General features: G+C 38.0%; 1 protein-coding gene across 9 annotated transcripts in view; it reads right to left on the bottom strand.

Moving 5' to 3' along the window:
* DMD (dystrophin) overlaps nucleotides 1-25,882 on the bottom strand; it is a 931,439-nt gene that overhangs the window by 166,802 nt on the left and 738,755 nt on the right. For all 9 annotated transcript variants that reach the window (XR_014026476.1, XM_081327957.1, XM_081327955.1 and 6 more), the window contains 2 exons: nucleotides 14,549-14,669; nucleotides 13,890-14,158 (listed from right to left, as the gene is read on the bottom strand). Coding sequence is in view for 8 of the 9 variants with exons in the window: in XM_081327957.1 (XP_081184083.1) it covers nucleotides 13,890-14,158; nucleotides 14,549-14,669 (390 nt within the window). In the remaining variant the exon portion in view is untranslated. The remainder of the gene's footprint in view (nucleotides 1-13,889; nucleotides 14,159-14,548; nucleotides 14,670-25,882) is intronic.

Here is a 25,882-nt window from a genome sequence, read left to right as displayed (position 1 = left end):
GGGATAAAAATAAAAAAGAGGGGCCACTTAAAGTTATTGTAAGAGCTGTGAGAGGCCTTGTAACTCCTTAGGCTTCTGCAGATTTTAGGAGGATGCCTGGGAAGGGCAAAGAAAGGTTTTATAAAGGTGTGTGTGTGTTTATGTCAATAGATTATAAAAGCAATTTTATAAATCACTGCCATTAACCACATAAATTAGATTAAAGAAAACAACTAAGAACTAAAAAAATATTTTCAGTATCTTTCCCCTAGAGAAAGTTAAAGGCAATATTCTGAAAAAGTTTTAGGCTGATTTCTAGATCTGAACAATTAGATTTACTATATTAATTTTCTTTAAGCAGAACAGCTACAACTTCATGTTCTAGATTTATTTTATTTTCACAGGGGGGATTTTTTTTTGGTTTGGACTAGACTTAAAACTCTTAATGAGATTCATTGCTGCTTTTCATATCTTTAACACTAAGATCTTCAGCTGTTGACCAAAATGAAAAGAAATAAATGGAATGAAGTAAATATGCTTGCAGGATACAAATGACAACTTTTCTTTTTATTGTGTTTTTCACATTATGAAAATACAATAACCTGCCTTAAAATCAAAGCTAATATGTCTGTTAAAAATGTGGAAAGACTGCTTTAAGCAATAAGAACATACAAGATTAGTGCTATCAGAGCTTAGTTTGCTTCAGACGAGAAAGAACATTTATTTAAAAGCAGCTGATCAGTGAAGACAAAGATGGGGCTTTTTCTGATAGTGTCATCTACCTATTAGATTAACTTCAAAATTTCATTTGAATTGAGTGTCTAAAAATGAGACTGTACTTTATAAGAAACCCACTGTCACCAAGAGGTAGAAGCTGGGTTTGGGGGTATGTGGGTATAGATATGCATCTCTGCCTACAGTAGAAAGCTGTATTCCTTACTTATTCTGTTATAGTAAACTACCTGTTACACAGAATATTAACTGAGCCTGCAAAATTGTGACTTCTTAAGATTCACATGCCTTTTTTAGGTATTTTCTCAGTATTTTATCCATTGAAATGCATTGGCTCTCAGTTACCAGATATAGATGGTAGGCCAAACAAGTTCAAAATATTTAAAATGATGCATCAAGAGAATGGAAATTGCAAAAAACCTCATATCATTCTAATTATCTCTACTGGGAGAGTGTATGAGGAGTTCAGAATAACTAAACTGGCATCTCAGGATTATAGTATGTAGTGACCAAGCAAGCTAATTAGGCACATAATGAAATGAAAGCAGATAAATGAGAGAGAAAAGACATTTACGTAGGTAAGATGTGACCTGCAATTAGGCTTTATGCTGCTGCAATCAACAGTGCTGAGGAAGATAACGAAATGCAGAACTTTAAAAGAAACAGGAGGAAATATATGGGTCTTACATTTATACTTCTATATGTCTAATCTTCCTTTGTAATGGCAGGTTAATGCCAGAATCAGCTTAATGTCCCATATCAAACTTTTCACTTCTTTTGTTTCACTGAGATAGAAAGATAGATAAACATATCCTACTATTCATGACTGTAGTGTATGTAAGGCTCTGGACTTGAAAGAAAGGAAGTTTGGCTTGAACTTCTAAAGGAAAAGTAGAATATAAATTGAATAATTTAGATGATACTTGGTATCATAATGAGTGAGGACCATTGCTCAGAATAAAAACAACTTAAGAATATTACAATAAAAAGATTTTTATTGTAAGAATATTAATAAGAGTATTAATTTTATATTTATAAATATTTGAGCATAAAGTAAATGTTATTCTAAGTATATCAACATAAAGAATGGAAAAACCCTATGAAGTTATAAAACATCTCCAAAGCCCTTTTTTCATGTTTACCAGTCTAATTTATTTTCAAACAAATGAACTAAGTCTTTGAGCATCTTATAAATGGATAGGATAAGAGACAATTGAGGCTAATGTTTAATCTTTATGTTTAGGTTTACACTGGGTTACACTGGTCCTTAAGGCTGGTAAATATAAAAAATACTATCTGTTTTAACATAATTTATAAATTTTAAGTCTGTTTTGCATAAACCAAAACCTAAACTCTAGACGTTACTCAGAATACTCTGTACCACAGTAATCTAACTTTTACATAGAAGACGAAGCAAATTCTAACCATTATAACTAGATGTGCAGTTAGCGAACTAGATTAGTATGACAAAGTATGCTTTTAATCATCTCTCTTTATAAGGGTAATATTAAGTTCAGAAGATATCCCAAATATTTCAGAGATTTCTTTTCAGATAAGTTACCATTTTTATCAGTTGTGCCTTCTCTCTCTCTTCAGTTAAGTTTCAGATTCTTTATTCCCCCATTTATCCCAACCCCATCTCCAAAATAATTCAGCATCTTTGCGTTTGTATTTGGAAAAGAATGGTATAATTTTGTGTCAGTCACATATTGGCAAGAAATCATCATGGAGTCTGAGAGTTTTCATAAAGTTGTTAGATAATATGGGAAATTTGAGATACTGAATTTGACAAGATGGAACATCTGAGATACTAAAGCCAAAACTTTTTTATTATCAAGATATTATTACTGTTTTTTTAACACTGCCTTGTAAAAATATTCAGTCACCTCTAAGCTCTTCTATTACTAATCTATGCACTTTCATAACTCAAGGAACATACATCCTGAAAGTCTCCCCTTTAAAAGATTCCTGTCAATGCCAGTAAGTTCCATTATATGACCAAGAAGATTTTAACTCAATCTGTATTAAGCACAACATTCAAGTCACCAAGGAGATGAGTAATTTGAACAGTAAATTCTGGGGGAAATGTATTACAATAGGCTTTTCTGTGATCTTTATTCTCATGCACCAGAATTCAATAGGCTTCTTGTCTTCCCAGATTGCTAAACTGCTCAGCTTTGCTGAGACACAGTAGCAGCAGAGACAAAGGATTTCTTCAATGGCATTGCTGTCACAGGCTAGTCTTTCAAATGAGGTTTTTGTGTGTTTTTTTCTTTTTCTAACAGCACTCTAGTCCTTTTCACTTTTTTGCCAACAGCTTCTTTGAAAACCAGACAGTTTGATTAACTGTACTCAGCAGGAAAGACCATTAAAAGATGGTTGTTTCTATTGCACGGCCCATTTTCTATTTTATAGGTCAATCAGGATTTGACAGAATTGCTTGATGATAGAAAGAACATCCCCAAAGCAGATCCATCAGCCTCCTGCAGTGGACTATCTGTGCCAATCCATCACTTCTCCAGAATAGTTCTACCATCTGGAACACTAAAAGTACTTTGCACAAAGCACCTTTTCAGAAAGGTAGAATTATAATAGGCCAGTATAACTCTCCATTCCTCCCTATTATCCAAAAATTCTGCCTACTACTACATATGGCTAAAGCAAAGTAGGCTTTAGAAGTTGGGTTGGGTCCTTTCTGAGGGCTTTTTTTGAGGACTGCTCTGTTCTCTGCTTTGGATTGGTTTTGTTCTCATCTTCTGATATGTGATATGATAGTTCAGGGGTGTCAAACTCAATTTCATTGAGGGCCACATCAGCATTGCGGTTGCCCTCAAGGGGCCGGGTGGGTATGGCCAGGGTGGGCATGGCCTACTTGGTGGGCATGGCTAGAGTGCGTATGACCTACGCATCAAGGGTGCCTATGGGGGCCTAAGCAGGAGGGGGACAGATATGAGGGTCTCTGGCAGAAGGAGGGTCTCTGGGCCAGAGCCAAGGCAGTGGGGGAGGTTCCCTGTTTCCAAGATGGTTTCGTGGGCCACATGAAACCACTTCGCGGGCCGGATCCGGCCCCCGGGCCTTGTGTTTGACATGTCTGTGATAGTTGGTCTGGTGCTTTCTGGGGTCTCTGCAAGAAATGTTATAGTTATGAATGCTCTTTCTAAAGCTGCAAAGAACTCTGGTTGATTAGCATCATCGCTGTTAGAGTTTAGTTAAAAGAAAACAGAGAAGCAGAGTTACAAAGGGTGCTGCTACTGGAACCACAAACTGCAAAAAAAAAAAAAAAAAGACAAAAAAGGTAGTGTGCAGATGTTCCCAGAGTGGAATTGATCCTCCCACAAATGCTGAAATAAAATTGGTTGGCTAGAGTTTTCTCTTCTTATTCACTAATATTATACTCTCCAAACAATGGACAAATTATGTTATAATCCCAAAAAAGGAGAACAAAACCAATCCAGCTCCAAACCAGCTAACAACTGTCCTAGCTAGCTCCTAGTCTTAGTCTTCTAGGTCATGGTTGTTCCAAAGGTGCTTTTTCAAGAGCTAAACTAAATCATCATGCTTGTCTTAGCCAGAGCCCAAGATGCTATTTTCCTAATTATATACCTGGTACTCAGCAATTTTATTTTCAATTCAGGAAACTGTCAGCAAGACTATTGACTCTCTCAGGGGAAAACAACCTTCTGCTCCATTTATTCTCATTCACTATTAATAAATTAACTTATTCCTTTCACTATATCTGCTTTGTCTTCTCTTGTTAAAAAGAAAATAACATCTCCACTCCAGAAGAAGAAACACAGAGAGACTCTCTTAATTTAGTTTTTTCTCTAAATTAAATTTTCCAATATGATGCAAGCTTTTGAAAATATTATTTGATGAACTTTTGAAAAGATTAAAAAGAGACAAATAATTCTTAGAGGAGTATGACCCAGTTCACCCAGTAGGTTAGCAAAGGCTAGTTAAAAGTATTACTGACACTAAAAGAACCTCATATTTTGTCTTAGTATGTCCATACAAATATTCCATTAAAATTGGTGAAATGTACTTATCAAAATGTAAAATTTAATTTTATACTACATAAAATGTTGGGATTGCAAGCAAAAAGAAGAATTTATGAATTTGATTTAGTGGCTTAAAATCATGTGAATAATTTCAACAATATTCAGAATTTGTCTTCCAGAAACTTAAAATAAGTTCAAGACAAAGATATTTTTTTAGGACTTCCTGTTTAGCAGCTGTCGAGACAACTGGGAAAAGCCGGTGCTCGGCTTTCCAGCTTTCTTCGTCTAGCGCCCTTAAAGGGTCGCAAAGTTGTCCTGGAGGGGCAATGAAGGAGGAGGGATACTTCAGGAGCTCAGATCAGGGGGCACCCGATCGGAGCAAACTGTAGGACCCTCTGGAAAAACGAAGGAAAAGGCTGCCAAGATCTAGCAGTCATAGTTGTCTCCAGCAGGAAGGAAAAGGACTATAAATCAGCAGAACTTCAACTGCATGCTGAAGCTGGGTGAGCAAGATTTTCTCTTTCCTTCTGCTTGAGGATTATAAATGTTGTGCCCCTGATGGGAAAGGGCTGAAAAGTAAAGACCCCCAGAAGGATTAAAGTTAAAAGCGGCAAGTAATTATAAAAGAGGGGCAAAGATTCTTTGCTAAAAATATTGGACATTGATAAATAAGCCAAGGAGGACATCTAGTGGCAGAAGAAGAATGAAATTTCTGATATACTGTGAGAATTGAAAAAAATTGTTGTGGACTGAAGTAACCTTGACAAAGGACACCTGCAAATGATAAGAGTGCCTTGCTGTGAGATTGAGATTCAAAGCTACTTTTATTGAATTTAGCTAACTCTAAACAGATGTTGTTTTGGCTGTAGATTGTAAGCTGTAAAATGACTTCATTGAATATTACTAGACTTATGAAGAAAACCTCTTCTGCACCCTCAGTAGGACAATCCAGTCCTACAACACAGGGATCTATTGAAGCAATGTTGCAATGTGAAAAGATAAGCACTGCTCAAAGTGAAACATAGACTTCATTAAAATTTCTTCAAGAACTTATGTTAAAAAAATCAAGAGACATTGGAAAAAACCACCTGGAAATACAAGAAAATCACAGAAAGACTCAAAGTAAACTGGAGAAACTAAATGAAGAAATTTTGGATATAAAGGGAAAATTTGAAGCTCAAAATCAAATGATAATAAAAATCAACAGAAAATACACAAAATTGAAGAAAAAACAGATGAGAACGATAAAAAGATAGAAATGTTACTACAAGAAAATGAAAAATTAGAGAATGCAATCAAGACTTTAGAGATGGAAAAAGCAGAACATTATTTATGATTTCAAAATATCCCTGAGGATAGAGAAGAAAATATAGCAGAGGTGATTATTGACATCCTGGAGGAGGCTCTGAAGGCAGATGGAGGAGAAATTCAGCTAGAGGTAGATGAGACATTTTGCTTCAATTCAAGCTATGCAAGAAGAAATAAACTGCCAAGAGAAGTACATGTACAAAGAAGACAACAAGAGATGAAGTACTACAGAAAGTTAGAGATGAACCAATACAATATAAAAATAAAAAAACTGTAGTCTTAAAGCAGATACCCCAAAGAGTTAGAGACACACGAAGGTGGTATCACTTTTTGATCATGAAGCTGATTGCCAAAGGTATAAATTTCAGATGGTTGATGCCAGAAGGCATCTTAATAAACTAGAACAATACAAGATATAGACTGGACCCAATTTGGAAAGCAGAAGATTTTGAAGTGAGGAATAGGTCAATCTTAGATGAAGGAGTGAAATTAAGCCAAGGGAAGAGTAAGGAGCAGATTTATTTTGGAAGAACCCTTGGAGATGATCCCCAAATTGTGGGGGAAGATAGAACAATATGGAGAAATAGCGGGACTAAAAATAAATAAAGAAAAAACTAAGATAATAGTTAAGAATCTTACGGATAAGCAAAAAAGCCAATTGTCAGAAGCAACAGAGGTACAGATAGTGAAAAAGGTTAAATATTTGGGTATATATTTATCAGCCAAATGCTCAACAATAAAAGAAGACAGTTATACAAGGTTGTTGAAACAAATAAAGCTAGACTTGGAAAAGTGGAAGAATTTACAATTGTCATTACTAGGAAGAATTACTACAGTTAAAATGAATATATTGCCTAAGATTTTATTTTTATTTCAAAAAATTCCAATAAAACTTGGGGAAAAATTCTTACAAGAGTTGAATTCATTAATTTTGAAGTTTGTATGGCAAGGAAAGAAAGCTAGAATAAAGGTGAAAATGTTGTAAGATGCTAAGGAAAATGGAGGCTTTGGCCTACCCAAGTGGGTTTTGTATTATCAAGCATCTGTATTAACATGGGTGAAAGAATGGATAATGCTTAGGAATAAAAGGTTGTTATATTTGGAGGGACATGACTTACAATTGGGGTGGCACACTTTTTTGTGGTACGGGAAAAACAAAATCCATAAGTATTTTCAAAATCACTGTATTAGAAATTCTTTGATAACAGTATGGGAAAAAATTAAAACAAAAATATATGTAAAAATTCCAGGGTGGTTATCAATGACAGAAGCTTTTTCACACCCAAATTTGTTAGATTTTGAAAAAACTTGGGCATATAGAGATATTTTGAATACTGATGGGACATTAAAATCAAAACAAGAGCTGGAAAATCAGGGCATCAATATGTCACGGTGGCCATTGTTACAAATACAAAATAGATATGAAAAAGATGTGAAACTGTACAGATTTTATAAAGAACAAACTGTATTTGATAAGATATTGTTCTGATGAAAAATTAATTAAGAAAATGTATAATTTTTTGTTAATTTTAGAGATGGAAAGTGAACAAACTAAAGAGACAATGACAAGGTGGGCAAAAAACTTTGGCTATAATATAGAATTAGAAAAATGGCAAAAATTATGGGAGAAATTATAAATTGACAATGTCAAGTGCGTATAAAGAAAATTTATAAAAATGTTTTATAGATGGCACTTGCCACCAGCAAGATTAGCAAAAATGTTTAAAAATGTGTCAGATAAATGTTGGAAATGTAAACATAATTCAGGTACGTACTATCATGTTTGGGGGACATGTGACAAAGTAAAGGCCTATTGGAAAAGAATACATGCTTGGTTAGAAAAAATATTAGGAGAACATGTAGTATTTAATCCTGAATTTTTTTATTAGGTTTAATACCAGAAAAGATTAATAAACAAAATTTATATTTGGTTCTACATATTACAAAGGCAGCAAAAATAAGCTATGCGCAATGTTGGAAGAATGAACGAATACCATCAGAGGAAGAAGTAATTTAAAAAATACTGGAATGCGCTGAGATGGACAGACTAACTATGACGCTGAAAAACAAAGAAGAAACAGAATATTACCAAAGCTGGAATTTATTCTACAAATGGCTAGAGGAGAGAACCAAAGAGTAGGACTTGATTATGTATTAGCATTTTATGAACCCAGATCACACGCTGATTGAAAAATTAACATATGTATGTAGAGAAACAAAAAAACAATAAAAAGCTTATTACCAAAAAAAAGTTCAAGACAAAGATTTTTCTTGGAAAACAAGCATTTGATCTGGGATTATCTCTTTACAACTAAGGTAAAGCTTTTATCTCTTTTCTATCCCTTAAAAAAAACACCCCCTGAAATACTTTTGTTTATGTTTGTCATCCAATACAAAAATGGGTCACAAGCATAACAAAGAATTTTTCTCATTCTCCATATAATTCTATTCCTTGGAGACACATACTGTGAAGATGGGAAATAATTATATGAAATTAGTCCTCTTCTGGTCCAGAAGTGTATAATTCAAATAGTAACAGAATTTCACATAATTTGCTACTGGTTACCCCAGGTGGCATGTGATTTTTCAAAATTTGTCTCTTGTATTATTTTCTTTTATCTTTCTGTAATTTACTTTGCTCTCGAAATAAGCAAAATTGTGCTTCTAAGATAGTGGCATGAGGGCAACAATATATGGCTTTCAGAAAATTATAACTTGCATGGATAGAGTGACCAAGCTTAGGCCAAAAATAGGTTTTGATTGCCCTTGAGGCATCTTGTCTAAAAACTTTGAAATGAACTGATATATTTCTTACCATTAGCAGGGAATGGTACTGTACATGTGATATAGCTACAACTGAGGATGGTAATTATTACTCTCTATATTGATAATATAAATAATATACATTTATATAGATATTTATATCTATATTGTTTACATGTAATTATGGTGTCTCTGAATTATTAAAAAGCATTATGTGATATTCTCAACTGACCAGAGTTATAGTGCATAGCCAAGATATCCCTGGTACCATTTCGTAATCACTATTAAATATAAAAGATGGCTATTGGACTTTAAGAATATATGGCAAAAGACATGAATTAATAAATATAATAAATGAAATAAACAAAATAGAATGTACCTGTGAAATTAAAAGAAAGAGGAAGGAGATCTGAATGAAGGTGGCTTGATTCTGTGGAGTTCATTTGATTGATACATGTATTAAATTTAAGGTTAAAGGGTTAAAATACATGCCATATTTACGAACTAGAGTTATCTGATTATTGTAGTGTATTGTAGTTATTGTAGTGCACATGACTCCATAATTTATTGATAATTGCATGTTATAGTCCAGTGGATTGTGATAAACAAACAGATATGAGAAAATTTGAATAGAATTCTCAAATTAGGTGACATAAATTAGTAGGAATAATATGAGAGAGTACAGAAAAATTAACTGGTTCATTTAGTGACCTGTAATAAAAAAGAATGAAAACTGGTGAAAATAGATCAAACTCCCCCTCCCACAAAATGAATGGAAAATAGCAGGAAAGCAGATGTGGAAGTTGCTTGGAACAAAATGAAAAGAACTGTGTTATAGAGTACCTGGATGTTAGTTGGAATATTTAAATTATATATATAATAAATTATAATATATAATACATTATATATATGTTTTTGTGTGTATGTATATGTGTATATGTATATATGCTGAAAATAAAAGCTACAAATAACTGCTGTAAAAATGAGAATGAAAAATACTATATAATATGTATACAGATAAAAAGGTTTATTGCAAAGATGTAGTCAAAAAGAGGTAGAAACAGTTAAGATTAATAGAAGCAAAGAAATTGCAGTGCAATCTGAGGTAAATAAATTCCCATTGCTTTTGCATGGTTGAAGATAACTGAAAAAGAACCCAGCAAATTGAATGGAAGTAAAAGTAGAAGAAATTGGTATAAGTGTAAGAACGATACATTATAGAATTGATAATGATATAATATAAACATTTTCATCAAAAAGGTGATTAATAAGTCACAAAAGCTGTGAAAATGTTGAAAAATACTTTAATTGCATGTGTAGATAATAACTGGAGATAAAAATATGGATGCAATTTGCTTATGGACTGACTATGCAGTTAACCCTGCATTTTTGCTGTATTGTTCTATACCAGGGGTTTCCAACCAGGGGTGCTCGCACCCCCTGGGGTTGCAAGAGGATATTCCAGGGGGGGCAAAAACTTGGGTTTTCAAAATTATAGTGTATATGCATAATTCAATGCCGTTATTTTGAATTTTTGTAAGGGGTGTGAGAATATATCAGAAGCATTCTAGGGGTGCGGGGTACAGAAAAGGTTGGGAACCACTATTCTATACAATAGAACTTAATGAAATTTAATGGAATTTAATGAATTTAATGGAAAGCTAATGTTATAAGCAACTTTTCAAAAGGTCAAAAACATACTTGGAATAAAATAGTATATTTCAATCTCATTCTCATGCTGATTATGTACTGTCAAAACCACTAAATATATTAATAATGTAATAAATTTATTTACTAAATCTGAGAATTATTATCCAAATTCTTTAAATTCTTCATAAATATTGGGATACTGTTTTCATGGAAATCAGTTTCACTATCTTAAAATTACAAAACAAATATGAAAGTACCAAGTTCAAATTATCTGCCAGAAGACAGACACACACACACACACACACACACACACATATATATGTAATTTTTGTGTGTATATATATATATATATATATATATATATATATATATATATATATATATATATGTTAAATGTTTGTTAAGTATTCCTTGATAAGATTAAAAATGCGAATCCCAGGCATGTTAAAAAGCTAAACGAACACTGGGATGGAACGCTGGGGTGGGGAGATTGCGTTTATACTGTTGGTGTCTGCACTCTGCTCATGGAGCGCGTCACTGGTCTGTTTGTTGAGGTCGGCCGTATTTCTTTGAGTTGTCGCGCATCCGTTTTTGGGGGATGTAGTTGTCTCTGAGTATCTGTTGTTAAAAGTGAATTGCTGATAGTTCCATGTGTTGTAGCCATAGCTCTAGTCATTGCCCGTGTTCTCATACCAGAGGTCCTAAATGCAGCTATGGCTACAACACATGGAACTATCAGCAATTCACTTTTAACAACCAATACCCAGAGACAACTACATCCCCCAAAAACGGATGCGCGACAACTCAAAGAAATACGGCCGACCTCAACAAACAGACCAGTGATGTGCTCCATGAGCAGAGTGCAGACACCAACAGTATAAACGCAATCTCCCCACCCCAGCGTTCCATCCTGACGAAGTTGGCAGTTAGCCAACGAAAGCTTGATCTTTTAGCAATAAAAACTGTTTTAGTTTTTCTTATTCCATCCCAGTGTTCGTTTAGTTTGTTAATATATATATATATATATATATATATATATATATATATATATATATATATATATATATATATATATATATATATAGGTAAAGGTAAAGGTTCCCCCGCACATTCGTGCTAGTCGTTTCCGACTCTAGGGGCCGGTGCTCATCTCCGTTTCAAAGCCGAAGAGCCAGCGCTTGTCCGAGGACGTCTCCGTGGTCACGTGGCCGGCGTGACTAGACGCCAAAGGCGCACGGAACGCTGTTACCTTCCCACCGTAGTGGTCCCTATTTTTCTACTTGCATTTTTACGTGCTTTCGAACTGCTAGGTTGGCAGAAGCTGGGACGAGTAATATATATATATAGTATAGTATAGTATATATAGTATATATATATAGTAGTATATATATTAATTTTTGATGAAAAAAATATTTAATTTATATTTAGGATAAAAAATAGACAATAGACAAGAAAAGGGTGATCAGCAGCAAGGAAAATGGACTTGTTTAACTGTGGCAATGAGTGCACTATTGCAAGAATTGAAGGATCAGGATAGAATAGATTATCAAGGAGAATATATGCTGCTGAGAGTCATCAATCAATCAATCAATTAATGTAAATAGTGTAGATATGAAAGCATGTTCTTGCACCCTAGGAAGTGGATAATTATCCCACAAAGTAACTATAATTTTGCTGACATTTGGTAATTTTTCCATAATGTATATATAAAAAATAAATTTGATTACATTAACAATAAATAGACAAATAAAGTTTCCTAAAAATGCACAACTAAAATAATTTGACATATAAAACTTGTAGGAGGCTGGCTGAAAGGTGAGGGAAGTTCGGACAGCTGCTGCCGGTTTGGGGCGCAGTGGGTGTGGAAGGAAAGAAAAGGAGGAAAGAAAGGGGGTGGGGGTGGTTGCTGTTGCTATTGTTGGAGAGAAACCAGGTGAAGTCGAAGAGGGATTTGAGGTTTTAGCTGATCCCTTTCTGTGAAGGAGAGAGAGAGTGAGAAGGTGGAATTTTACTGCTTTCTTTCACAGGGGGGATATCCCGAGCGGAGGCAAGACAGAGAGTGAGGAGAGAGAAAGTTGCTGGGGTTGCTAAATTCAGATTTTAACAATAAAGCAAAAGGGGGAGGGGTTTTGACATGAACGAGACCTGAGACTGCGAGCGATGATAGAAGAGAAGGAGAGGCTGGTTGTTACTGTTTTGGAGACCAGTGGCCATCCAAACTTTGATTATTGTTATTTGTGCAAGTTATAGACATTGTGGAGAGTTTCCCTTGTGGGGCGAGCTGTTACTGCAGAATGCTGACTACCTTCATTTATGTTCCTATAGCTGCCTGGAGCCGGGGTTTTCTCCACCACTTGTTTATAAACGGTTGCTGTGAAATCATTGACTATTGCTGCTATGACTGCCTGGGGCTGTTGAACACCGTCACACATTGACTATCGGGGCTATGGGCTGATCCTCTTTGTTCCTGAAAGCACCCCCCCCCCCGCCTTTGACAATGAGAGTCTGCCACCTCGCTTCGTGTGAGCTTCTTCTAGAAAGGACACTTTACCAACATCTTGAGAGCAAAGCTGCAGTGCGCAACGGAGGGGAGCGGGGCTGGGAGGGCCTGAGCTTTGGCGGCCTCTGAGGGGGTAACACTTTTCTGTTCCAGCCTACGACCAGCCCTGTTTGTTTGTCAGGGACAACCCCTTTTTCCTTTTTACAGTCAATAAGCTGGAAAAACCCAAGCCAAATTTATTTACAGTTCAAACAAAAAAGCAACAGAATATTTCATTCAATAAATAAATCAAAATATCAAACAAGAGTTAACAAACAAGAGTTAAACAGAAGTAGCAAGAACAGACCAGAATTCTCTTAGAATGTCTCCAAGTGGTTGCCTTCACCAACCAGCCCCGCCCACACCTTCCCCTTTTATTATCAGTCCCAAGGCGTGGCTTCTCACTGCCTTCTCCTCCTCTCACTGAGTTGCCTCATTGATTTTCTCTGCTCTGCTGGATTGCCTTCTGCTTCTAACGTCTCTGAACAGATTCAGCTGGGTCCAACACCTCGTATTCACACAGCTGAGCCTCCTGAGGAACATGACTGGAGGGGCCAGGCTGAGAGTCCTGCAGTGCATCAGAGCCTCCCTCTGACACCAAAGGCTCTCCAAACCCCTCCTCCTCCTCCTCAGATTCATCAGACTCAGCTGCTGGGAGCATAGGCTGACACTGAATCACAACAAACGCTGAGGGGGTAACGCTGAGGGGTAATGCTTTTGGAATTTCTCACTAGCCTACATTTTAAGGCACAACTAAATTTAAAGATAGCAGTAATGTATTTTTATTTATATGTTATCTTAATAGTCATTGTGATTAATTAAAATCAGAATGAATTCTCTCTTTGTGTTGAAGGGGGAGCTACAGCAGAATGTTAAGTGTATCTTAATGGAAACAGCACTGAACAGAAATACCATTTTACCTTCAGTTTTTCAAGATGATCCTGCAGTGAGTCAATGAGCAAATCCCCAACTGGCTGCCAAGACTCTTTGACAGTTTCTGCCTGACGTAGTTTTAGATCAAAATCATCCATTGCCTCATGGAGCTCTTGTAGTCTTTCAAGGGCTTCATCAATCTTTTTTTGCCAGTCGGCAGATTGTAGATTCAGTTTATCCCATTCTGTTTTAACCTCATCTGTCTGCTTCTTTAGGAGTCGAGTCACATTCTGGGCTCTCTCACCCGGAGACAGCTCTAAAAAGCAAAGCACATAGATAACATAAATAAAATTTAAAAACAAAATCTCATTTTTTTATTATTAAGAGGCAAAAATATTCAAGTGTTATATCTGTGGCACTGGCTCAAATTGAGTAGTATCATGGGGTTACATCAGTGGCATTAAGTCCACTAAGTGGCATCATGATCACCTATTCCATATACTGTTGAAACAATATTAGATTAGAATATGCAAAGAAGGTATGCTCATAAATCTGCAAACTGATTACTGTTTACATTCTGAGTATTCTTATTCTTGTCATATTAAACTTGCAAATATTTAGAGAGCTCCAATAAGAATGGATAGATTTTTTTTAAGACACTGCTGCTGCTGCTTCCAGAAGGTTATTATTGCATTCTAGCAATTACCTCTCGGCTCCTGGTAAAACTTCTCCACTCCTTCCAGAGGCTTCTCAGATATGAACATTCGGGCTGTTTCAAGTGCATTCAAGACAACAGGGTCTTTCATTTTTAATTCCCTCTTAAAGGCCTACAAAAGAAAACAATAAAAATATAAACTGACATTTAAGTTGCTTTTATAGCCTGACTGTATATTTTCCTTTTTTTCACTGAATGAAAAAGCAAAGAAAGATTAAATGTTTTCATGTTCTTTTTAGTAAATGAAAAGTAAATAAATAAATTACTAGATACTTTGGTCAAATATATCCTTCCCAAACACAGTAATTCCTGTTCTGGATTCAATCTTATCTATCACACTGTATTCAATTGCCTAAACTTTTTACCAAAACCCCTTCAAAATAATAGTCCTCATTCCTTGGTCAAAGCATTTACTACAAGATAAATATCTGGTAGACTTTCTTAAAACTTCTGGATTCTGGTTGTTGTTGCTGTTGTTGTTGTTGTTGTTATTATTATAATATACTTTTCTTCAATATTCCATGTTTTTCTGCTTCCTTGACTAAGTCTTCTCTAATAGCTAGGATCAGGTCATGGATAACTGATACTCCTTGTATTTCATTTCATCTTCTGGACGAAATTCTCTGGAAAAATCCTGCTTGACAGAATTTTCTCCCAGTATAAGTGCCTCAATATTACTTCCTCATGCCCTTTGAAAAAACTTTTTGCCTTTGGAAAGTATGTTCTGGTTGACTAGTTGGATAATACTATTGCTTTTATTTGCTTCCCCACATATTTTAATCGACAGCTCCCCACTGCATCGTCAATAACTTTAACTTGGATATTTTTACACACAGTACACACTTCTCTAACTTTTCCATTTGCAATTGCTTCTTTCATTTTTAAATTTCCTATATTTCAGTCATAAAGTCACGCCAGTAGAGGAAATTTACTAAACTCCACTATGAAACATCCATGTGTTTTCCTGTTTTGAGGCTGATATTTTTTGCTAGAGGTAATAAAATAGAGTTATAGGTTTCACTTCAGAATCTTACTCTTATTTGTACAAGTACGAAAAGGCAGTATAACAAATTAAATATAGGGCAAATAGGGATTACTGTAGCCATTTTGGTACACATAAAACAAAATATTGTCAAATTCCATGGTATGTGATTAGTCAGTTTTATTTTCTATTATGATATACTTAATGTATGCAAAATAAATATAACATGACCTATTTTACCATGCTGTTCAATATTCACAAAAAGCATATGCAATATTGGAAATCATAGTAATTTATATTGGATAAGAACCCAAATAGCAATCACATCATCACCCAGCACAAATAAATTCAGTAGCCAAAACACTAATAACAAGAACCAGACGCCTTGCAGATGAAACACATATACAAACAGAACTACACACCCTGACAGACATATTGACAGCAAACAAGTTCCAAAAAAAACAAAATCACCAATATAATTCAGCAGCGGACTCCGAAACAGAAAAACATCCAAGAAGAAGAACAGAACAACGGACGAGCCATCTTGCCCTACATAAAAGGAACAACCGACAAAATCAGTAAAGTACTACGCAAACATAACATCAAAACCGCATTTAACACTGACAGAAAGATATCAACCATCCTGAGAAATCCCAAAGACAAAATAGAACTGGAAAACCAGGGCATATACCAAATCCCATGCGCCTCCTGTCCAGCAACATACATCGGACAGACTAACAGAAGAATAGAGGTACGTGTAGAAGAACATAAGAACTCAGTACAGAAGAAAGATCGCACATCTTCACTAGTACAACACATAAACACTATGGGACACAACATCAATTTTGAAGGTACAAAAACAATCGCCAAAATAGAACATCTCAATAGCAGAATAATCAGAGAAGCCATTGAAATAGAAAAACACCCAGACAGTATGAACAAGCGAGACGACACCTCCCGCCTACATGCCATTTGGAAACCAGCATTGATAGACAAACGAATTTCAGCAAACAAGGATTTAAAAAACCAACAAACAACCCGAAATGCCACCAGCCCCAGCAAGACTCATCCACACCCAGAACAAAAACTCTCCCACACAGAAGATAGAACAAGTCAAGCAAAAGTGCTATCACCCAAGCAGAAGAACGTACACACGAACCTGACTGACCCATACCAGAGATGCATGGCGGGTCCTCGAACTCGGAGCCAAGCCAAAGCTCTGGAGGCCACTACACAGCCCACTCCTCAAGACACCAAATCACAACACTCAGGATATTACGACACAACAAAAAAAACCCACCCATTCAGAACACACCCCACCCAATCAGAAGACAGCCACGCCTCCAACCAATCGGAAGACAACCACACATCCACCCAATCAGAAGACAGCCACGCCTCCACTCAATCAGAAGACAACCACGCCTCCACCCAGTCGGAAGACACCCCCACCCAATCAGAAAGCAGCCACGCCTCCACCCAGTCGGAACACAGCCCCACCGGCAGTTGGAAGGAAAGGAACAGACAGACCACGCATTGCTCCTGAAAGCAGCAGGAGGAATACTCCGGCCTGATGATGACGGATGGGATTCCGTCGAAACGTCGCCACAACTTTCTGAAGATGAAAGGAACGCGGGAAGAAACCCGAGACTCTAGACCTACATATATATATATATATATATATATATATATATATATATATATATATATATATATATATATATATATATATATATATATATATATGTGGATCTTTGGTTATTCGGGTTTTTCCCCGCGTAGAACTAAAGGTGTAGGGGCGACGTTTCGACGGAATCCCATCCGTCATCATCAGGCTGGTGGCTTCTGCTTCCTTCTTCTGGGAGAAGCATGTGGCTGTTTGTTTCTCTTTTTTAAACTGCCAGAGGGGGTGTGTTCTGTGGGTGGAGGTGTGCTCTGATTGGGTGGGGGAGTAAGTGTGTTCTGATTGGGTGGGAGTGTGTTTTGAATGGTGGGTGTGTTCTGATTGGGTGGGGGTGTGTTTTGAGTGGATGGGCTGGTCTCAGCTGCCAGCCTTAGACCTGAGCTGGTGAGTTGTGCTGCTTTTGTTCGGCTTCGTGTTTGTGGTGGTGCCATGTTTTTATAGTGGGTGTCAGTTTGCTTATTGTGTGGTTTGGAGGGGTTTAAAGTGGCTGATGTTGCAGCTGTAGTTAGGTTTCTGTTTTGTGGTTGTGCCTCGTTATCATTGTGGGTTCGGATTTGCTTTTTGAATGGTTGTGTGGTGGTGATGTCATGTGGTGTTATCATGACTTTGGGTCTATCATTCTTGGTGGTTGGGACTCGTCTGTCAATCAAGGCGGGTTTCCAAATGGCTGGTAGACGAGTGGTATCATCTCGTTTGTTTATGCTGTGGGGGCGTTTTTCTATCTCAATGGCTTCTCTGATTATTCTGTTGTTAAAATGTTCAATTTTGGCGATAGTTTTGGTTTTTTAAAAATCAATTTCATGTCCCGTGGCTTCAAAGTGTTGGACCAGGGATGAAGTTTGTTCTCCTTTTCTGAGTGAGTTTTTGTGCTCTTCAATGCGTGCACTTATTCTTCTGTTGGTCTGTCCGATGTATGTGGTGGTGCAGGTGGTGCATGGGATTTCGTATACTCCTTGGTTTTCTAAGCCAATTATGTCCTTGGGGTTTCTTAGGATGGTGGATATTTTTCTGTCTGTGTAGAATGCTGTTTTGATGTTGTGTTTTTGGAGGACCTTGCTGATTCTGTCTGTGGTCCCTTTTAAGTATGGGAGGAGGGCTTTGCCATTTTCTTGTTCTCTGTCTTGGGTTTTTTGTGGGTGTCTCTCTTCGGATTAAGTTGGTAATCGTGTTTCTTTGGAATCCATTGGCTGTTAGTACATTAGTGAGAGTGTGTAGTTCGGTTTTTTGGTGTTGTTCGTCAGCTAGGTGTTTTGTTGTGGAGATGAGTGTCTTGGCTACGGAGTTGATCTGTGCTGGGTGGTGGTGTGAGAGTGCGTTCAGATAGCGGTTTGTGTGTGTTTTTTTATGGTAGATAGTGTGTCCTAGGGAGCCGTTGGATTTCTTGTAGACTAAGACATCAAGGAAGGGAAGTTGATTGTTAGCTTCTGTTTCCATGGTGAATTGTATTTTGGGGTGTAGGCTATTGAGGTGTGTGAGGAAGTCATCCAGTTTTTCTTTGCCGTGTGGCCAGATTACGAAGGTGTCATCTACGTATCTGAGCCAGAGTTTGGGTTTGTGGTTGGATTTTTCTAGAGCGAGGGTTTCAAAGTGTTCCATGTAGAGGTTTGCGATGACAGGTGAAAGGGGTGATCCCATGGGTGCTCCTTCCATTTGTTTGTATCTTTGTCCATTGTAGATGAAGTATGTGTTAGATAGGCAGTGGTTGGTCAGATCTAGGATGTGTTTTGGGGGGTTGTATTTATTTAGGATAGCTGTCAAGGCTTCTTTGATTGGCACTTGGGTGAAGAGGGATACGACATCGAAGCTCACAAGTAGGTCACAGGGCTGTAAGTTTAGTTTACTTATGATCTCTATGAATTGGAATGAATCTTGTAAGTGTGAGGTGATGGAATTTGCGTAAGGCTGTAGTTGTTTGGCAAGAAATTTGGCTAGATTTTGTAGAGGTGAGCCTATGGAGCTGACTATGGGTCTGAGTGGGGTTCCTTCTTTGTGTATCTTGGGCAGACCATAGAGCTTAGGACATCTGGTTGATTTTTCTCTGGGAATGATTGTTTTCTGGATCTCTTCACTGATGGGGGTGGCTTTTATTTTGGATTTTGTGGTTTTTTCCAGGTAGGTGGTGGGATCTGTCTTGAGGAGTTTGTATGTGGAGTCTCGGAGTAGGTTGGATAATTTGGTATGGTAGTCAGATGAGTTCATTACCACCGTGGCGTTGCCTTTGTCTGCTGGCAGAATGATTATGCTGGTGTCATTTTTTAGGTTAAGTAGTGCTGTCTGTTCCTCTTTGGGTAAGTTGCTTTTGGGTGGTTTGCTGGTGCAGAGGATGTTGGTCACTTCGAGTCTGATTTTGTTGGCGTCATCAGGGTTAATTTTGGTCAGGCTGGATTCGACTCCGCATATAATGGTTTCCGTGGGAATGTGTTTGGGAGCGACTGCAAAATTAAATCCTTTAGACAGGACGTTGGTTTCGGCTTTGGTGAGAATCCTATCTGAGATGTTGTGCACAGTTTGTTTCATGTGTTGCTGTGAGAGAGGAGGGGTTTGTTTCTGGCGTTCCTTTAGTCTTCGGAGTTTATTGGTGTGTGTGTCTGTTTTGTAGGCAGTCTCTGTTTCAGCTCTCCAGACAGCGATTTGTTTGAATTTGTCCCAAAGTGTGGGGTGGATCTTGTTGCTGAGTTTGAGGTGAAGTGTGAGGAGGTCTCTGTTGATTCGGTCCAGGAGGAATCTTTTTGTGTGGAGTTCATTTCTGATTAGGGCCAGTTCAGTTCTTATCAGGATGCGTTTGATGGCTGCAGAGTTGGAGTGGAATTTCAATTGGAAGGATGTGGGGATTAAATTTTGATCTCGGCAGTTGCGTAGGAATGTGAGGTCACACAGAATGGAAGCTCTTCGTACTTCGAGTTTTTCATAGGTCCTAGTTAGCTGGTGGATTTCCTCCCCGTAGAGGTAAGATATTTGTTTTCTGAGGTTTTCGCGGGTGTTCGTATGTGGATCTTTGGTTATTCGGGTTTTTCCCCGCGTAGAACTAAAGGTGTAGGGGCGACGTTTCGACGGAATCCCATCCGTCATCATCAGGCTGGTGGCTTCTGCTTCCTTCTTCTGGGAGAAGCATGTGGCTGTTTGTTCCTCTTTTTTAAACTGCCAGAGGGGGTGTGTTCTGTGGGTGGAGGTGTGCTCTGATTGGGTGGGGGAGTAAGTGTGTTCTGATTGGGTGGGAGTGTGTTTTGAATGGTGGGTGTGTTCTGATTGGGTGGGGGTGTGTTTTGAGTGTGTTTTGAGCAAATCCGAACCCACAATGATAACGAGGCACAACCACAAAACAGAAACCTAACTACAGCTGCAACATCAGCCACTTTAAACCCCTCCAAACCACACAATAAGCAAACTGACACCCACTATAAAAACATGGCACCACCACAAACACGAAGCCGAACAAAAGCAGCACAACTCACCAGCTCAGGTCTAAGGCTGGCAGCTGAGACCAGCCCATCCACTCAAAACACACCCCCACCCAATCAGAACACACCCACCATTCAAAACACACTCCCACCCAATCAGAACACACTTACTCCCCCACCCAATCAGAGCACACCTCCACCCACAGAACACACCCCCTCTGGCAGTTTAAAAAAGAGGAACAAACAGCCACATGCTTCTCCCAGAAGAAGGAAGCAGAAGCCACCAGCCTGATGATGACGGATGGGATTCCGTCGAAACGTCGCCCCTACACCTTTAGTTCTACGCGGGGAAAAACCCGAATAACCAAAGATCCACATACGAACACCCGCGAAAACCTCAGAAAACAAATATATATATATATATATATATATATATATATATATATATATATATATATATATATATATATATATATATAATTTAATAATATTTATATACCGCCCTTCTCCCGAAGGACTCAGGGCGGTAAACAGGGCAAGAATAAAAATACAAAATTACAAAAATTAAAAAAGGATTAAATATATGCCCACTAAAAACAGTAAATACAATATTAAAACCCCAATAAAAAAACCCCCCAATCCCCCATCAGGCCAGGCCGGCTTGTTCGAATAAGAATGTTTTTAGATCGCGACGAAAGGAGCGAAGATCGGGCGCCATCCGGAGCTCAACCGGTAACTGATTCCATAGCTCCGGGGCGCCCACAGAGAAGGATCTCCCCCTGGGGGCCACCAATCGACATTCTCTGATCAGTGGCACCCTGAGGAGGCCCTCTCTGTGGGAACGCACAGGACGAAGGGAAGTTGATGCCGGCAGCAGGTGTTCCCTACGGTACTCCAGACCCCTGCCATGTAGGGCCTTAAACACCATTACTAGTACCTTGAATCTCACCCGGAAGACAACTGGCAACCAATGCAGCTCACGGAGCAGAGGTGTAACATGGGAGTATTGGGAGACTCCCAACACAACTCTCACGGCTGCATTCTGTACCAGTTGGAGCCTCCGGGTGGTCTTCAAGGGCAGCCCCATGTAGAGAGTGTTGCAGTAGTCCAGACGAGAGGTCACGAGTGCGTGAGTGACCGTGCATAAGTCATCCCGGCCTAGATAGGGCCGCAACTGGCGCACCAGGCGAACCTGGGCGAAAGCCCCCCTAGTCACCGCCACTATGTGATCTTCCAGCGTGAGCCGTGAATCTAGGAGGACTCCCAAGTTGCGAGCCCTATCTACGGGGGGTAATAATTCACCCCCCATAGAGAGAGGTGGAATATCCGAATTAACCCAGGATGCAGGTATGCAAAGCCACTCAGTCTTGTCAGGGTTGAGTTGAAGTCTGTTCCTCCCCATCCAGACCCGAACCGCCTCCAGGCAACGGGACATCACATTGAGGGCATCACTGGGGTGGTTTGGGGTCGAAATAAAAAGCTGGGTATCATCAGCATACTGATGATACCCAACTCCAAAGCCACGAATGATCTCACCCAGCGGTTTCATATAGATGTTGAACAGGAGAGGCGAGAGGACCGACCCCTGAGGAACTCCACAAACGAGAGACCTCGAGGTCGACCTCTGCCCCCCTGTCAACACCGACTGCGAACGTCCTAGGAGATAGGAGAACCACTGCAAAACCGTGCCTCCCACTCCCAATCCCCTGAGACGCCGCAGCAAGATACCATATATATAATTTTCCTTTAAAAATCTAGAATGTTACACTTTTTTTCTTCTTCAATATGCCTGCTATTTCTGCTTCCCTGACTAAGTCTTCCCCAATGGCTAAGATCAAATTATAGATAACTGATACTCTTGTATCTAACCTAATGTATTTCATAAGATTTCTGTGAAAATAAAATTGAAACGGCTCTTGTGAAGACTAATTGATTTCTAAAGGACCCGATATTTTAGCACTATTATCATGCAAAGCAATAAAATATATCTATAGGGTAGCACACATATTGCTTTGGTAAGAAAATGTACTAGAAAGAGGAAGAGGAATCCTGGAAAGTATAAATAAATTATCTGTCAAAGACAATTTTAAAGTAAGTCTTATTTTCCAACTTTTTTTTAACTGAGACTTCCTGAGAAATAGACAGGATGACCTAAATATCAAACTAACTTTTGTTCTTTGTCTTCCACAGGGAACCAAATGCCTCTAACAAGACAAGTTTTATATTCTGTTACAAATGTGCTACACATGTGGAAAAGGTTTTCTAAAAGTATCAATGAAGAGACTAGCTTTGATAGTTAACTGGAACAGGAATTGTAACCAAAGAACATGTGGAAGAGACAGAGATGAGAAACATCGTCAAAGTGGTTAAGAAATCAGACTTTACAACTGCTTCTGAAATCACACATTCCATAGTATACTTTTATTCTCAGAAGCTTTATAAACCACAAATGCCATGTTTCAACAAGCCAACTCTTTACCTACTTTTCAAAGTTTGCTCTTCCAATAGTCAATACAAAACATAACAACACATAGGTAGCCTTTGCCAAATCCAACTGGTGCACTAATAAATGCATGATGAACCTCAGTCTCCATCTATTAATCAAATTACAGCTGAGGCGGGATATAAATGGAATTAAAATAAAATAAAAATAAATAAATAAAATGTGTGACCTGGTCACTGGGGAGGGGAATTCAAACCTAACCAAAAGAGATGGAATTTTAATTCCAGAAAATAGTTTCTCAGTTACAAACAACATTTTAATCATTTGCATATAAGTTTCATTTGGTTAGTTCGCCTAGTGCAGTGGTGGTGAACCTATAGCACGCGTGCCAGAGGCAGCACTCAGAGCCCTCTCTGTGGGCATGCATGCCATCGCCCAGCCCCATCTCCCCCTGCAGCCCCCTCCTCACCAGCGGTCCCCCGAATGAGAGTTGCCCCTGAGTGCAGCCTGCGCAGAGCAGCACAGCCAAGGACATGGCAGCCGGGCAGTGGGGACAAGACTCCGTCCACGTGACCTGTCGTGTGCAGCTGATTCTATGGGGCATGGGTGGAGGGCGTGGCTGCCATGGTGCTGCTGGGCCACCTGGGCGATCTGCAGTGGGCTGTGGAGGTGGTGAGTGGCCCTGCAGGTGGGTGGGGCAGGGAAAGGGGCAGGGTGGGGTGGGGCAGGATGGGCCGGGGGTGAAATGGGGGCAGGTGGGTGGGGGCAGTTTTGGGGCACTCAGTCTCTAAAAGGTTCACCATCACTGACCTAGTCTACTATAAAGTTTTCATAATATTCAAAGGTACTAAAATAATGCCTGGTTCCAAAATAACCAACTCTAGCTATTTCATGAAGATCTTAAACAGCAGGGGAGACAAGCATAGGTCTTTACAGAGGGCAAGGAAACACAAATGATGAATTTGTGTCATAATGTTACAACACACTCCATGATTTATGGTAATCAGGGATTTGTGTCCAGATATCAGGATACAAATACAAAAGGCAGAGGTTTGTTTTGTAATGTCATTTCATGATTTTTCAGTTAATCACACTATGTACTAAATGGGTATGGAGGCCTATGGGTAATCATAGATCTGGTCTATGGCAAATTAATATTGTTGATACAAACCTCTAGAGTTGGTTTTATGGGAAATCCAGAATTATGCACAAAAAAACCCTAAAACTAAAACTGCCCCTAAAACTCATTTCACTATAGAGAATTTTGATATAAGAAAAGGCACAAGACAAGGATGTCCACTATCTCCACTGTTACTCATTTTAACTTTGGAAGATCTAAATAGAAATATTAGACAGCAGTCAGAAATTAAAGGACTGGAAATAAAAGGCAAAACTTATAAACTACACACATTTGCAGATGACCTGGTATTTATCCTAGAGGAGCCTTTAGAGATCATTCCTAAATTATTGGAAAATATAGAACAGTTTGGAGAGGTAACAGGGCTAAAGATATACAGAGAAAAGACTAAAGTAATAGTTAAAAATCTTACAAATAAACAAAAAACAATTGTCAGGAAAAAATAGAACTATAAATAGCTAAAAAGGTTAAATACTTGGAAATATACCTGATAGCAAGATGCTCAATGATAAAAGAAGATAATTATATAAAATGACCAAACAAAATAAAACTTGACTTGGACAAATAGAAAAATCTGCAATTGTCGATGTTAGGAAGAATCGCTACGGTGAAAATGAATATATTATCATTGTTTTTATTCCAAACAATACCCATAAAACTAGAGAAAAAATTCTTTGAAGACTTAAATTCCCTAATTTTAAAATTTATTTGGCAAGGAAAGAAAGCTAGAATTTAAACTGAAAATGCTACAAGAAGCTAAGGGGAATGGAGGTTTTGGTTTGCCAGACTGGGTTTTATATTATCAAGCATCAGTGTTAACATGAGTAAAAAAATGGATAACCCTCAGAAACAAAAGATTTTTGTATTTAGAGGGACATGACTTACAACTTGGTTGGCATGCTTTCTTATGGTATGGGAAAAATAAAATTCATAAATATTTTCAAAACCACTACATTAGAAATGCATTATTATTAACATGGGAAAAAATAAAATGTAAAATATATTTAAAAATTTCAGGATGGCTTTCAACAATGGAAGCATTTGTACATCCAAATTTAGTCAGTCGTGAGAAAATATGGACATATAAAGACATTCTGAACTCTGAAGGGAACTTAAAATCTAGACAAGAGATGAAAAATCAGGGTATTGATCTATCATGGTGGTCACATGTACAAATGCAGGTGAGATATGATAAAAATGTTAAACTGTATGGATTTTATAAAGAGCAGATTTTGTTTGATCAGATATTACTAACATCTTGAGAGCAAAGCTGCAGTGCGGGGCTGGGAGGGCCTGGGCTTTGGTGGCCTCTGAGGGGGTAAATATTTCTGATGAAAAACGATTTAAGAAAATGTATAACTTTTTATTAAATTTGAAAATGGAAGATGAACAAGTAAAAGAAACAATCATAATACTGTATGGGCAAAGAACTTTGGATACAATATAGACTTAGAGAAATAGCAATGCCAGTGGGAAAGAAATTATAAACTGATAATGTCAAGCTCTTATAAAGAAAACTTATATAAAATGTTTTATAGATGACATTTGCCACCAGCAAGATTAGCGAAAAGGTTTTAAAAAATATGTCAGATAAATGTTGAGAATGTAATCATAAAGTATTTCTTTATCATATGTGGTGGACATATGTTAAAGCAAAGAGATATTGGACAAAAATACATACTT

Source organism: Vipera berus (genome assembly GCF_964194415.1).
Source record: "Vipera berus genome assembly, chromosome: 4".
NCBI lineage: Eukaryota > Metazoa > Chordata > Lepidosauria > Squamata > Viperidae > Vipera > Vipera berus.
The sequence above is the reverse complement of the archived record's forward strand: the minus strand, read 5'-3'. Positions and strand labels throughout refer to the sequence as shown.